The 16,353-nt window shown below is 47.2% G+C and overlaps 1 protein-coding gene across 1 annotated transcript in view; it reads right to left on the bottom strand.

Moving 5' to 3' along the window:
* Positions 1-236: 236 nt before the first annotated feature.
* The window catches only part of LOC132243166 (myeloperoxidase-like), a 49,196-nt gene continuing 33,079 nt past the window's right edge, over positions 237-16,353 (bottom strand). The window contains exons 10-12 of the mRNA XM_059717547.1: positions 6,693-6,863; positions 4,180-4,417; positions 237-537 (exon numbers count right to left, since the gene is read on the bottom strand). Coding sequence (XP_059573530.1) covers positions 237-537; positions 4,180-4,417; positions 6,693-6,863 — 710 coding nt within the window. The remainder of the gene's footprint in view (positions 538-4,179; positions 4,418-6,692; positions 6,864-16,353) is intronic.

The following is a 16,353-nucleotide window of genomic DNA, read 5'->3' as shown; positions in this document are numbered from 1 at the left end:
AGCCTATTCCCGTTTACCACACAGTAATTTACTGTGCAGTAAATTTAAGCTGGCATAAATGCATGTGTAGACACACCCACAGAGATATACCCTTGTGATTTCCAGGGCATGTCTTTGTAAGCAGGGAACACATTACCTGTTGTTTCACAAGATCTATTTGTGGGACAATAGGTGACATTTCACACAGTGATATGGATCAGCTGTGCCAGCACATATTCCATGACAGCTGATCCACTTCATTTGGCGATGTCTATTTCAAGGCTATGTGTCGGGGAAACGTGTAGGCAGAAGGCCAGAGAGATGGGAGGGTCCACTCTACCTTCTGGTCCGCTGTGACTCTCTTCTTTCCAGGATGACAAGTCAAGACTGTCAATCTTGCTACAGTTCACAAAGTCCCAGGGATAGCTGTTGACCTTGAACACATCCCTGGGCACCATTCTGATGCGGGTGTTGTCACAGATCACCCGTGACAATGAGATGATGCTCAGGGCACGACGCTGTTGCAGAGTAAAAACCCCCGGGTTCTCCCACCAGAACCTGCAAAGAGGCAGCAAGAACAACAGAGTAAGAATCTGTGCTTTTCTTCCTTGGCGGTGAACTCAGCCTGGGGGATCATGGCTTTATTTTCTCCACAGGGATGAAAAGATGGCTTTGCTGTAAAAAGCGTAAATGGAAGAGAGAAATGTAGGTCCAACAAAGCCACAAGTGAACCCCCCCTCCCCCATTGCTGCAATGAAGCTACAATTCCATCATTATTTAAACAATTTATTTCTTTATACTAATAAGTATCCTGTAATAAGGCAAACCCCTTGTAAAGTTACCACAGAATCCTAGGGACTCTGTGCAGCTCAAGTGCACTGTGAAAAACAAAAGATGTTAGTGATTGCAAAGCTGAGGACTGAATAGCAACTGTCCCTGTTATATTTGTTACATGTCCAAGCACAGCCACAAATAAAATGACTAAAGGCTCTGGGGTGTGTAAAGGCGCTGCCATACTGCCATTTTGAGCATAAAGTAAAATTAAGGATTAGTTGCCATCAGCAGATATGGCAAACAAAAGCTAAGTCTAGATTTCCATGTCCACAGTTAATTCATATTTAAATATTTCAGACCACTCAGGAATCATGGAGCGATGCTTTTGGCCAGTGCCATGCAGGAGCTCAGACTAAGGGTCAGATACAAATAGAGCTTGCAAACTGTTTAGGCAGCACACCATCAAAAATATAAGCACTGACACTCTGGAAGGGTGATCCAATTCAACAAGATTAAATCTCCTTCACAGAAAATGAGGAGACTTAGGCACTTTCCAGGAGCAACTAAGGAAGTAGAGATGCTCAGCAGGTAGGTACCTACAGAAGCCATGTGGCCTAGCTAAGAGCTGTGGGAAGAGTTGCCTGAAGTCTGACTCATCCTTGGACCTTAGGTATATAACTTGGGGTGCTTGGGATCCATTCCCAAGATGACCCAGGAGAAGCACCTACCAGCTACACACACTCACTCTTGAACAATGGCGGTGATGATGCCACCCACCTTTCTGCCTACTAACATGGTAGTTAGAATACTCACACAGGAAGTGGAAGACCTCGCTTTTAGACATTCCTCAGCTACAGGGGGATCACACTCACATCTCCCATTTCCCAGTGAGTGTTTCAACTGCTGGCCTACGTGGAAGCAACCTGCATGCCTCTGGTTGCAGTTGAGCAACCATACAAACAAGAATACAAGATCCATGGCGTTAGAAGGAGCGCAACCCCAATCACATTTGGTACTTTTATGTGCAGTGAAACAGCCTCACAAAGATGAAATGAGAGCACCCAGTTCCAGAATAGTGTATAGCTTGTGAGGGAACTCTCCTGAGGCTGGAGCAGATGGTCCTGAATCCCCTGAGGCGGCAGAAGGAATTGCATTGAGTTCTAGGCTTTTCTCCTGAACTGAACTCGGTCTCCCACACCCTGCTCTAATGACTAGACTGTGGTATAAAAGGGGAAAGATCACCAACTTTTGAATGTATAAATGGCCTAAAGGCCATTCATTGTGGGAAAGTGATACCTGACTCTGATACCAGAGTTAAAGTTGTGGCAGAGTTTTTGTTTACCAGTTGAATTAAAACTGCATATTTTAAGACCTGCTAAGGTGGCAATAAATGAAACACACTCAAATAAACAGGTTTACATGTTTCATGTTGGCCTGATACAGACTGGTCTCCATCCATTCAAACATTACCACCTTCAAAGAGATGTAATGGTGTGCCTTGCTTTTCTTCAGAGTCTGTTTTCAGAGACTAATGTACTGGGGCTCTAATATTTTTGCTTCACAATCTCTTTCACATAAGAATAGGTGCTAATCATGGCAATATCAGCTTGAAGTAGCTGAAGTATCCCTTCTCTATTTAAAAATGTCTGATCAGTAAATACACTAACAGGATTCTGCTGTATGTAGGCACTGCAATACTTTTTTCCACATAGAAGTTCCTGTGATAGACTGTTTTCTTCACATGAGGTTGTCATGATGCAGTTTCCAATAGTGCTGGTACAGCACTGGCCACACTGTCTCAAAAGGTATCACATAATAAAAGAGTTCAGAGACAGGCAGCAAGGGTGATCGAAGGCATGGTGAAACTCCTTATAAGGAGAGAGAAAAAAAAGAAAGTAACTGGAAAATGGGAGAAGACAAAGAGGAGGGACCATGAAAAAGTGCATGCAGGAATAAACTACCTGAAGAAAAGACACTGGAATGCCTGCTAACACTGTTTCACAACACCAGAACTAAGAGAGAGTTGATGAAACTGGGAGGAAGCAAATTCAAACCAGATGAAAGGAAACACTTTCCACATAATCCATAATTAGGCTGTGACACAGGCTATCTATGAGACAAAGAATTTAGTAAAATTCAAAGAGGATATCCACATAGATAACAGAAATAGCTAGGGGTATACTAGATATTAGGCCTTAAGATTTACACCAATGTATCAATTACAAAGCAGATGATTGATTGAATGTAGGTGACAGCTCATCCCACACATGCCCACTGTGGGATTCTTACCCCTTTCCCTAAGCAGTTGGCACTGATTACTGTAAGAGATCGGGAATTGGGGTAGATGGAGTGTGGTTTGATCCAGGCTGGTTGTTCCTGTGCTCCATGCAGGCTGGTGGCATGCAGTGTTTCTAGATGTGGATCAGCTCCAGATTCTGCATGGCCCTTACACAAGCACTTGAGATCTCCCCGCTTTACCTAATACCATAGGGACAAGGGAGGGCCTTTCTCCAAGGCACCAAGTAATTGGTCTCTCCATACTCCTCAGTGGGTAAATGACACCTCCACTGGAGTAAGGACTAGCAGGGAGGGGCACAACTACAGGCCACCTGTGCAGTATGAAGTGCCAGACCAGATGGAGTTAATCAGCTGCCCCTCACCACAGGAGGTCCTTTCAGGTGAGACATACTCTGGTGCTGTGTCCTGGAGCTGGGAGCAGTGGGCCGGTCCCCTAGGGAGGAAATGAAACAGGTTGCTGAACACATGCTGCTGGTTGTCTCCTCTGTAAATTGCACGTGTAACGTATGCATTGTGTAATGTAATGCATCGTGTGCACTGAAAAAATGATATGTGTGTGGGACAGAAGGGGAGCAAGCTTGTGGAGATCAGCTGACTGACCATAGACTACAACTGGAAGCAGGAAGACAATGTGATGAAAAACCCTGCAGAGCCCTGCTGCTGGACTGCAAATCCCAGAAAACCTTGGGGGCAGCAGGAAGAAGCAACCTCTGAGCCCTGACTGGCTATGTGGGGGCGATGGTGCTGCTGTTGGATGGACTGAAGGAAAGAGGTGCCTCTGCACAGAACAGATGAACCACAGACATGATCCCTGACCAACAGATCTAGACAGAGCGACTCTAGACTTAAGTCTGATTCTTGGGAACACCTCCAGAGGTAGGCAGGGGACTGGGCTGAATGTATGTACCCCAGTGGTACTGACGACTGCCTGTTTACTTGTCCTCTAAGTGTATGTTGTTATACTGTGAATGCCTATTTACCCGTTTTTGTCCTTTCCCATTGGTCTGTGACCCTAACCCCTAGGATACTCAATATAAAGTAAATCCCTCATTGGCTGTAGTGATTGTGCCTGACACTGCAGGGGTTTGCTACACATGGAAGAACAGATCCATTTGCAGGTCAGCCTACCTGTCCCCATCTCGCAAGTTCCTGAACTGAACACCAAAGATACAAGCCAGGAGGGGCCCCACTCTGCCCTGGGGAACAAAGGGCTCTGCAAGGGCCCCAATCCAGATGTCAATGTTGTCTGGTGTCCCATACAGGTCTAAGAACTTCTTTGCCATATTTTGGTTTCCCAGCACATGAGCGAGTTCATCCAGGTTGTGAGGTTCTGAAAGCCCACAGAATCGTCGCCAGGCATTGTACCCTGTGGGAGCACAACAGAGCAGTCATTGCTACCATCTTCCTCTCACCAGAAACAGCAGCTCCACCTCTGTGCCCTGATTTGCTGTTTCACATTAATGCTGTCTACCTTGTTGATGTCTATTAGGGTTGTGCAAAACGGCACCGTTCCATTTTTACTTGCGTTTTGATTTGAAACTGCTGATATAGGCTATAGGTTGACAGGCTATAATGGGGAAGCTCGAAACAGCCTATAACTTTGTCATTTCTGGTCTGATTTGGATGAAACTTGCAGAAATAATAGCCCCTTCTAAGGTCATGAAGCATGCCAAGTTTCAAGGAGATAGGTGCAGGGGTTTCAGGGAAACTGTACCTCAAAGTCTTGAAAGCAAAAAACTCATACCACGTGTATGTGTTAAGCCACAGCAGGATCAAAACTGCAGGGATGCTAGCCCCTGCTAAGGCCACAAAGCCTGCCAATTTTCAAGGAGATCAGTGCAGGGGTTTGAGGGAAACTGCACCTCAATCTGCAGACAAGCAAAACTCATGACATGGGTAACACTGTGTGTGTGTGTGTGTGTGTGTGTGTGTGTGTGCGCTAAGGTGCAGCAGGGTGAAAGCTGCAGGCCTGCTAGCCCCTGTTGAGACCACAAAGCCTGCCAACTGTCGAGGAGATAGGTGCAGGGCTTCTGGGTTCTGAGGCCCTGCACCTCTAGCTGCTGACAGGCAACACTTGTTACAAGGGTGAGGGTGGGTGACACTGTGTGTGTTAAGGTGCGCCCTCACTCAACTGACACCAAGGCAGAAAGCAGGGCACTTCATATAATGCTGCCTTTTATGCAGTTTTTCCATCCATCCCCCAGAGCACTGGGATTAGAAGAGACCTCAGGGAAGGATGACAGTCACTGGCCAGCTACACAGTCAATAATGAGAGTAGTCCTTCCCCTCCCTTCCTCCCTCTTCCCCCTCCCTCTCCTTACATCAGTTTCTGTTTCCCTGCAGGCAAGCCCAGCTTGAGCTTTAAAACTCGAAATGTTTCAGCTTGCCTTATTTTGTTTTGAGGCTGTTTTAAAGCTCTCTGTTACATTTTGATTTTGCTGTTTTGAGCTCAAAACAAGTTGAAACAGCATTGAAACAAAACTGCCGGCGAAATTTCGCACAGCCCTAATGTCTATCTTGTCCATGTTCTTAAGAACCCCTTCCGTAGATGCTGCCATCCAGCACAGAGCTGACTGCAGCCAGCAGCGTGTTTTCCCAGATGCTGTTTACATTCACAGGTTGGACTGACCAGGTGGGTCACCTTTGCAAGTAGGAGTAGCCATTAAAGTCATGTCTGCACTATGGGGACCTCAGTGACCCATTCCCACTTGCACACTCCAAACTCAGAGAAACACCAGTGCAATTGCTCCAGTGCAACCCTCTCAAGGCTGAGAGAGAGGAGCTGCTGGGGACAATGCTAGAGACACCTTACTGATATATTTCCAGGGTGGGTGGTTTGTGTTTGGAAACCTCCCAACCAGGATGCAGTGGTTCCACGATGTGGGCAGAGCCTTAGAAGGTAGGTATGGTGTCCTATTTACATTATAACTGTCAAGCACTGGGGATGAAGGGATCAACTAAGGCTGAAGAATGGTTTGCACTGTAAATCCCTGTTTTCAGGTACTTCCAACTTTCTGAAGTGTCACCCCATGGCCTGGCATTTCTACAAACCAGACTGTGTCCAAAGAACAGAGTCCTAAATTAAGGCCAGTGTACTGATGCACTACCTATCCAGGGACTGTAGTCTTTGCTGTGCGCCCAGAGGACAGTGGTCCCAGGGACATGGGTCTATGCTGACTTGCAGCAACTCTTGTACTGAAAAATCTACAAGGGATAGGAGACTAAGACTAGCCTGGGCATTTTCTTCAGCTCAGACCCCTCCACAGGTCCTCACATCTAGCCAACATTTAAATTATGCTCATTGCTCCACACAGCACCACTAAGACATGACCTCTATTATTCATCCTGTCCCCGGTCACCTCATGTCTCAGCTATTGCAACATAATTTTCTCTGGCCTTTGCAAATGCAATTTTATCTCACTCAGACCTAGCCAGAAGACAGCTGCAAAGATCCTTTTTTCCATCCCATCACATTAATCAAATCACCCTTATGGGCTGGTTCCAGTTGCCTGTGTTTATAGGCAACTATTTACCAGGAACCATCCCTTCCTGCTGATCTGTAAAAACCCTAGGACATCTTGAGAACTGCCACAAACATAGAAGAGTAATATAACAAGACAAGCAGTCTTGTGCTTCTCTACCTGGAAGACCATGATCTCTTCCCCGTTGCATGTTAATGGCTGGTAGATCCAAACCCATCACTTCTTTTTGTTCAAAAAGCCGCTCCTGGAGTTCCACAACAACCATTTGGCTCTGCTTCATCAATTTTGCATGATCAACGAGCAGACCACGGAGAAGTGGATCAATGCCACCTGTAATAAAAGCCCATGTGAGGAAGAGACAGAGCAGTCAGTAGCTGGTGCCACCTCTTAGGCTACATTTTGTATAATTGCACCTTAATCCTAATATTCCCTTTTCTCCTAAAGGGTCATTCATTAGCCCAAGTGTCCTTCACTCTCTGGCTGTTCCCTCTATGAAGCTGCAGAGGTCTTTGTTAACCGACAGTATGTATCACATTCTCACATTCGATTAAGGAACTGGAGTGGTTTAAGCAGTGTCTGTAGATACAAAGGCTGTGGTTTTATAACAAAATCAAGTCACAGAAGACCAAACAGTTCTATTAAACAAACTATGTAGGCATCAAAGGAAGAGTCCCCTTCAGGAGAAAATATTCTAGTTTTACTTCAGAGCCCCAAAGCAGATACCAGAAGAGGCCTGGTTGGTAAAAACTAATTTGAAAACATATTTTTTTCCCATTTTGTTTGGCATTTTTCTTTTTTTGTAGGGTAAGAAGAAAAAGGTAGAGGTGTCACCCTGTAGGCAACTCATTGAAACACACTGTTGCCGCTTGTCACAAGTAGGGATGGTCTACCCATGTCAAGCAATGTAACTTTTCTATTTGGCAAGTAGTGCATGTAATCACGATCTTGGAATCCAAGATGGCTGCCACGGATTCGTGTTTTGGTCAATATTTGGCCCTCACTAGGATTAGAAAATGAATTCCAATGATCAAACCAACATTATATGAATTGAGGAGACCAATTGTAACATTTCCATCATGGTAGTTATATTGGATTCCAAGGTGGCTGCTGTGAATTTACAACTTAGTTCATTATTAGATACCCAAAAGGTTTGCAAAACTGATGCATCAACTCTGTTCTGTTTCAGATGACCTTGACATGAAAACCTCTGATGGAGATTGTCAAGAAGAGACTTGCCCTTGTCACCCTTAAGCAAATGTTACAACAGAGATGATAGCATCACTGAATACAAAGAAGCATGGGAGGTATGACTCAGAATTTACAAGATGCATCGTGTGTCTTGAAGTAGATTCCCAATCAACAATTAGCCAAAGTACACATGCTGGAATTGCATGAATAAACAAGGCACTCATTCAATGTAGAACAGCAAATAGGTAGAGCCCTTTTCTCCCCAGCACCACCTGGGGTGATGAGGATCAATGGTAATAAGCTGATGGAGAACAGGTTTAGGTTAGAGATCAGAAGGCAATATTTTACAGTTAGGGTGGCCAAAGTCTGGAACCAACTTCCCAGGGAAGTGGTCCTCGCCCCTACCTTGGGCAAATTCAAGAGGAGGTTGGACGATCAGCTGTCTGGGGTCTTGTGAACCCAGCATTTGTTCCTGCCTGTGGCAGGGGGTCAGGCTTGTTCTGTTCAGGTCCCTCCTGACCCTAGCTACTATGAAACAACTGCTGAATTCAACACTTGTTACAGCAATATTCTTGATAAACTATCATATTGAGTTGATCCTGTGCTGCAATATTCCAAAAACTTCAATTGGCACTGTTCTTGGACCACAAAGGACATACTGAGAAACTTAAGAAAGCCATGCAAGGTAGAAACCCTACCAACAACATCAAGTGAAGAACACACTGGTAGATCATCTATTCCAGCAGTTTGCACTGTACATATTAATAGTATGTACATATTCTGCCAGAAACATTCTAATAAGAAAACCATGAGTCTAGTGTTGTCACTTGAATCAACCAATGCATTACACAAGCTGGCAGAGAAGAATCAAGTGTTGCATTGCTGAATTGGCATTGAAGATCTAATAGCTGTTGAGGCACATTACCATCCTGAATGCAGACAGGAGGAACAATGGAGGTAACAAGTCTCTCATTCCCATTCACGTGTGGATCTTATACAAGAAGATATTCTTCTTTCTCCTGAAGTGAGAGTATGGTATCAAGTGACTGATGAACTAGATGCTGGTTTTGCATGGGAAAATGTGTGCAGTCTGAAAGATATACTTGAAAGAGATTGCATTTTAGTGGAGGATGAAGGCAGTGAATGTCCTCAGACTACACTGAAGCAACTTAAGCAAGAACTTCAGACTTACTACCAGACAGCCATTCAGTTTCAGCACCAAAGTCTTCCACTCCTTGTATTCTGAACTGCTATAATTGGTAAAGCCATACAAGCAGTAGTAACTTCACATATAAGTGATGAAGAAGAGGTTCAGAGAAGAGTTTTCAGACACACAAAACTTGTACCATGCTGCTCTCAAAGTTAAAACAGATTTGAAAGTTATAGCCAGTAGGGGTGTGTGAAACAGGCCCTATTTGATTTGGATTTGGCCCGAATCTGGGACAGCGATTCGATTAGTTGATTCGGACCACTGGCCCTGATTCGATTTGGCAGAATATGAATCTGAAGATTCAATGCTGATTCAGAGAATCAGCAATTCGGACAGGGACACAGCTTTAAATGTTTTTTCTACATACCTCGAGGTACCAGGCATGGCTCGCGAGTGCTGTGATGCTGGGGCAGATGGAGCATCCCACAGGAGTGTGGAGGGGTTCCCCACATGCTCGGCGGCAAACCTGGAAGTGGACCAAAAGTACTTTCAGTCCACTTTTGGGTCTGCCGGGAAGCGTGCTGGGGCACCCCCCTGCACCTCCCTCGGCTCGGCAATCATCCACGGGGGGACCCCGGGTGCCCCCCCAGATCCAGAAGGCACCAGTTGCCGAGCTGGGAGGGCATGGGGGGACCCCCCTGAATGCTCTCCAGTGGACCCAGAAGTGGATCGAAAGTGCTTTTGGTCTGCTTCCGGGTCTGCTGCTGCACTAGGGAGCCCCCCGTGCCTCTGTGAGACACTCCATGCGCCCCAGCATTGAAGCATTCACAAGCCACCTGCTACCTAGAGGTATATAGAAAAAACATTTAAAGCTGTGTCTATGTCTGAATCACCGAATCTTTCCAACTCTCTCCAAATTGATTTGGAGGGTTCCGATTCAATTTGGAGGAATTAAAGGGTTCTCTGATTCAATTCAGATTTGGAGATTCAGCCACTGAAGTGAGCCAAATCTCCACCTAATCAAATCAGGGACAGAAGCTTCACACAGCCCTAATAGACAGCATGAAGGGGTACAGCAACTTGAATAAAGAGCAAGCCCAAAGAATGTGTTCCTGATAGCCTTTACATATTGATCTATTTGATTTTGGAAGATGATAATGATGACTTAGATCAGAGGCAGGTAATTATTTCAGGCGGAGGGCCATTTACCGAGTTTTAGTAAGCCATCAAGGGCTGCAAGGATAGCCTTGCCTCTTGACAGGTGCCACACCCGCTGGTCACCATCTTGGGACTGAAAGTCCCACCCCTAGCCCCTGACCTTTGCCACCAGAAGTCCTTCCCCTTGCCACCGCAAAAGTACTCCTTTCAGTAGAGGTTTGCCATCTCAGCACCAGAAAAAATACTAAATTATATTCTAAGAATCAAATATTTACTACAACATTCATTAATTTGATTTCAAAAAATATTTTTGTCCTCATTCACGTGTTTGTGTAGTGTACATAGAGGTGATTGCACAATAGCTTAAAATAAAGTCTTACTCTTGTATATTGTAGAGGGGTGTGGGTGGGTGGGTATAGGTCTGTGGGTATGTGGGGTTTGGGGGAGGGTGTGGGGTTTGTGGGGTGTGGATAGGTGTGGGTGTGCATATGTGGGGTGGGGGAGCATGTAGGTGTGTGTGGATATGGGGTGTGGGTGTGTATGGGGTCTGTGGGGGGCTGTGAATGTGTTGGGGGAGGGTGGCTGGTGAGGGTTGTGGCATGTGTGGAAGGGGAGGATTTGCCCACAGCCCCCCTGTGGCAGGCCGAGCCCCCCACAGCATTCTTCCAAGCCACACTCCTGCTGCTTCTGGCCCCGGGGCACCGGTGCAGCCCCGTGCTCCCGCTTACAGCCACTTCCCCCCATCTGCCACTGCTGTCCTTCTGCTGCTTCCTTGTTCCCTCTCCCAACCCCCTCCACAGGTCACTGCTCTGGTACCACATCCCAGCTGCATAGCCAAGACTGCAGGATGCAGCAAGAGCCAGACCAACCCAAATGGCACTGCACAGATCCAGCTGAGAATCGCAGGGGCCAGACTAGCTCCTGCTCCATCCTGTGGCCTGGCACCACAGCTAGGAACCATGTGGTGCCAGGGCCACCAGCAGAGGGGTGGAGGGGAGCGGTGGCAGTGGCAGGCAAATGGCTGCAGCAGGCATGAGGAAGTGGCAGTGAGTGGGTGCCAGTGTCAATGGTGCCCAGAGTGGAGTGGCAGGAATGCTGGGCAGAGCCTGGCATGGCTCTATGGAGCCAGGCTGGGCTGCATCAGCAGAGAGAGGGGAAGAGCCTTGCCACCCTGGCCAGCCCAGCTCCAGAGCCCTACCAGCCTGGCCCCATGCTCCTGCCACTCCTGGCCCCAGTGCACCACATGGACCCCGTGCTCCTGCCCAGCTGTTGCTGAGCTCTGCATGCCCGCCCACTGGCCTTTCCCCCTGCCTGCTGCTGCTTTCACAGCTTCCCTGCCCATGGCTACCACTGCTCCTCTCTACACTGCCACCTGCTTCTCTGGCACCACATGGATCCTGGCTGCAGCACCAGGACTTCAGCAGCCAGCCTGGTCCAACCCTGAGGACTGGGGTGATCACAGTCCTCCCCTGCCTCCCCCCACTTTCTTATCTGAATTTCCCCCCAGTGCAGGGAGATAGGAACAGCCCTAGGGGCCCAGGTCAGAAGCCTCTGCTCCACACAGGGGTTCTGGCGGGGAGGGGCGGCGCAGGCTGGGGCCACTGGGCCTTGCTTATGCAGCTGCTTGATCCTGCTGCTGCTTGATCCTGCTGGCTTCCCCTGGGTCCTACTGCTCCTGGCTTCTGTCAACTTTGACAGACAACCAGGGGCAGATATATTAATTTTCTAAAATTTTTAGGGGCCCCATGGGCCAGATAGAATGGCCTTGTAGGCTGGACCCAGCCTGCAGGCTATATTTTGCCTGCCCCTGACACAGATGTTGAAAGTTCTGTGCAAGACTCTAGACAGGCATGTACTGAATATATATCAGGATTTGATTTTCCTGCAATCAAGACGCAAAAAGATAATGCCAAAACATGTTAGGCTTGCTGATACATCATGCAACTAGAACTAAGAAGCTGGTAGAAAAATCTCCATGCTCCTGGGTGCATCATACCATATGACGCAGCTTGTTGCATTGAGACCACCATTGCTGAAAAAAACTTAAAGGAATTTAAGGAAAATTGAGTTGTTATCCCAAGGAATCTTATTCCCAGCCATTTTGCTCAGTTTTCACATTGGACAACATTAACATCTTGAAGGAGACATTGGAAGGAAAACACATTTCATGCAATGCAAATTGTAGCATTTCAAAGAGGACTATCAAAACCAGTTGAAATTGAAGGTATAGAACCTTGAAAGATGTACTATCTGAATTTGGCGAAGTCTCTCCAGTGATGATGACCCATAACAAGTCATTGAAACCACCTGTCCATAGTACAGTAGTAACATGAATGAAAAACTCAACAACAAAGCTGTTCAGTACATATCAGCAGAGCTACCATGGATACTGGGTAGCATATCAGCCAACAACCATGAGAACATTGCTATACCAGAGTGGACAGCATTTAACCAGTTTCTTTCTGATGATACTTCACCACCACTGATTTCTGGATTTTGTCCATACTGCTGGCACCAGCATCTGAATACACCATTTGGACTGCCATCATGCAATGTAAAACAATTACAGGATGCCTGGGATAACAGCACACAGTAATAACATTTGATCAGGCATTATATTGCAAAGCAAATGAACTTGTGTTGGCTCAGCCAGAAAAGACTGAAAGAGTAATAGATTTCACAGATTTCTAGAGTCAGAAGGGACCTAGTAGATCATCGGGTCCGACCCCATGCTCCAGGCAGGAAAGAGCACTGGGGTTAGGTAACCCCAGCCACATGCCTGTCTAATCTCCTCTTGAACATCTCCAGGGTAGGGGAAAGCACCACCTCCCTTGGAAGCCCATTCCATATTTTAGCAACCCTTACCATAAAGAATGTCTTCCTTATGTCCAATCTAAATCTGTTCTTCTTCAGTTTGTGGCCATTATTTCTGGTAACTCCAAGGGGCGGTTACCAGACTGGGATCATTTGACTGGGAGGCTTTGACATCATTATGGTTTACCTAACAGCAATTGGTCAGCATTGGATGGCAACTTGGGCATCAGTGACCACAACATGTTTGAGTTCAGGATCCTGAGGAAAGGAAGGATGGAGAGTAGCAGAGTAAGAACCCTGGACTTCAAAAAAGAAGTCTTCCACTGACTCAGGGAACTCCTGGGTAGGATCCCCCGGGAGGCCAGGGGAGGAATATAAGAGTATTGCTTGGGCATGCAGGGATGAAATCAGGTAGGCCAAAGCATAGATGCAGTTAAAGCTAGCAAAGGACATGAAGGGTAACAAGAAGGGTTTCAACAAGTATAATCAGCAATACGAGGAATATCAGGGAAAGTGTGGGTCCGTTATTGAATGTGGGAGGCAACCATGCACCCCAGCTCTGGTGAGAGAGACATGGGCGGAAGCCCGTTGCGCCCCCATGAGCCCTGGGACCCCCAGGACCCCTGACGAGCCTGGTCTACCTGGAGGTAAGCAGGGGCCCGTGGTGGGTGGGAATTAGCCCAGCTGCTGGGAGGCAGCTGAGAGAAGCTGAGGAGGGTCACTCCCCCTCCCCCACCTCCTACTTTATTCAGCCCCACAGGGAACCACACAACCGGAGCTGGAACCAGCCCTGGAATGGTGTCCTCTTGGGAGTATAAGGAAGCCTATGGCTTCCAATCGGACACTTACATGTCTGTACACCAATGCCAAGATCTTGGGGAATAAACAGGAGGAACTGGTCCTCCTCTAAACAAGAATGACTACAATCTCATAGGGAGAACGGAGACCTGGTGGGACTCCATCTATGACGGGCTATACCCTGTACCAGAGAGACATGCCGAAAAAAGGGGTGGGGTGTAGCTCTCTATGTTAAGGAAAGCTACACATCCCTGCAAGCTGACAATGGCACCCATGGAAGGTGACTGGAGACCCTCTGGGTCAAAATATATGGGGACTATGGCATAGGGGACACAATGGTAGGAGTCTACTACAGACCTCCTAATCAGGAACAAGAGCTCAACCAGGAATTCACCAGGGAACTGGCTGAGGCTGCACACTGTCAGTGCATGGTTGTCATGGGAGACTTCAACTACCCAGACATCTCATGGGACGAGCACTCAGTGAAATCCAAATGATCACAAAGCTTCCTCACATGCATGGACAAGCTCTGCCTAACTCAAGAAGTCTATGGACCAACAAGAGATAAAGCGCTGCTGGACCTGGTACTGGCAAAAGGGGATGATCTAGTCAGTGACCTAAGAATCAAAGGAAAGCTGGGAGACAGTAACCATGAGCTAATCACTTTTACAATCCATTGCAAAGCTGGCAAGTCAGTCAGCAATGCAGAAGTCCTTGACTTTAGGAAAGCTGACTTTGATAAGCTTAGGAGGCTTGTTGTCAAGGCCCTAAGGGGCCATGACTCGACAGGGAGGGGAGTGAAAGCGCAAGAGATGTCCATCCCATCTCGGAGGAAAGGTAGTAAAAGGGCACAGCAATCCCCTTAGCTCAGCAGGGAACTTGTGGGCCTCCTACATCTAAAAAGAGAGACTTATAAAGGATGAAAGACAGGAATCACCACTGAGGAGGAGTATTCTGTACTGGTCTGGACCTGTAGGGAGCAAACTAGGAAAGCCAAGGCTGCAACCGAACTCCAACTGGCTACATGTATCAAGGATAATAAAAAGTCCTTTATCAGATATGTGGGGAGTCGAAAGAAAAGCAAGGGTAACATTGAGCCCCTGTTAAACCAAATGGGGCAACTGACCCCCAGGAAAAAGCCAAGTTACTTAATGGGTACTTTGAATCAGTTTTTCACCAACCCAAAGGGACCACCTTACCTAGCATGATGTGGGATGGCCAGGGTGAAGGTGAATTTATTCCCTGCATTGGTGTAGCCCTGGTAAAGGAACACATTGAGACGCTGGACACCTTGAAGTCAGCTGGTCCTGACAGATTGCACCCCAGAGTACTTAAGGAGCTGTCAGGCATCATGGCCTAGCCACTGGCAAGGATATTTGAGAACTCGTGGTGCTCAGGTGAAGTACCCGAAGATTGGAAGAAGGCCAATGTGGTCTATCTTCAAGAAACAGAGGAACGTAGATCCGGGGAACTACAGGCCAATCAACTAGACCTCAATCCCCAGAAAGTTTCTGGAAAAAATTATCAAAGAGACCATTCTAGACAAGCTGGCTGATGGCAACATCCTGTGGGACAGCCAGCATGGGTGTGTTGCAGGTAGGTCTTGCCTGACCAATCTCATCTCCTTCTATGACCAGGTGACATAGGTGGTGATTCAAGCACCTATTTCAAGAGAAATTTGGATATTTATCTTGCTGGGATCCTATGACCCCTGCTGACTTCCTGCCCCTGGGGCAGGGGGCTGGACTCAATGATCTTCCGAGGTCCCTTCCAGCCCTAATGTCTATGACATATCACCTGGACAAGTGAGAAGAGATTGACATCATATATCTGGACTTTTAAAAAGCCTTTGATCTGGTGTCCCATGATCTCTTCATAGCCAACTGCAGCCTCGGCTACATCACAGTCTGATGGCTGGGGAATTGGCTCCGAGGTCGGACTCAGAGAGTGGTAGTCAACGGAAGTAAATCATTATGGTGCTCCGTGACCAGTGGTGTCCCCCAAGGCTCCATCCTTGGACCTGTTCTCTTTAACGTCTTTATTAACGATGTAGACACTAGTGTCAGAAGTGGACTGGCCAAGTTCAGCGATGACACTAAACTTTGGGGTAGAGCTTCCACACCTGAGGATACACTGGTGATCCAGGCTGACCTGGATAGGCTCAGTAAGTGGGCAGATATAAACCTGATGTCATTCAATATGGAAAACTGCAAGGTACTCCATCTCGGGGGAAAGAAAATGTGCAGCATGCTTATAGGCTCAGCAGTGCTATGCTTGCTAGTACCACAGCCAAAAGGGACTTGGGGGTCATGACTGACCACAAGATGAACATGAACCACCAATGCGATGTTGCATCTGGTAAAGTGAACAAAACTCTGGCTTGCATCCATAGATGCTTCTCAAGTAAATCCCAGGATGTCATCCTCCTGCTGTACTCAGCCTTGGTGAGGTCGCAGCTGGAGTACTATGGCCAATTCTGGGCTCCGCAATTCAAGAAGGATGTGAAGAAGCTTGAGAGAGTCCAGAGGAGAGCCATGCACATGATCAGAGGACAAGAAAACAGGTCTTATGAAGAGAGGCTGAAAGCCATGGGACTCTTCAGCCTGGAAAAGTGCAGGCTCATGGTTGACCTGGTGGCAGCCTATAAGTATATAAGGGGTGTATATCAGGATCTGGGGGAACGCCTGTTCACCAAAGCACCCCAAGGGATGA

Source organism: Alligator mississippiensis, chromosome 14 (assembly GCF_030867095.1).
Source record: "Alligator mississippiensis isolate rAllMis1 chromosome 14, rAllMis1, whole genome shotgun sequence".
Classification (NCBI taxonomy): Eukaryota; Metazoa; Chordata; order Crocodylia; family Alligatoridae; genus Alligator; species Alligator mississippiensis.
The sequence above is the reverse complement of the archived record's forward strand: the minus strand, read 5'-3'. Positions and strand labels throughout refer to the sequence as shown.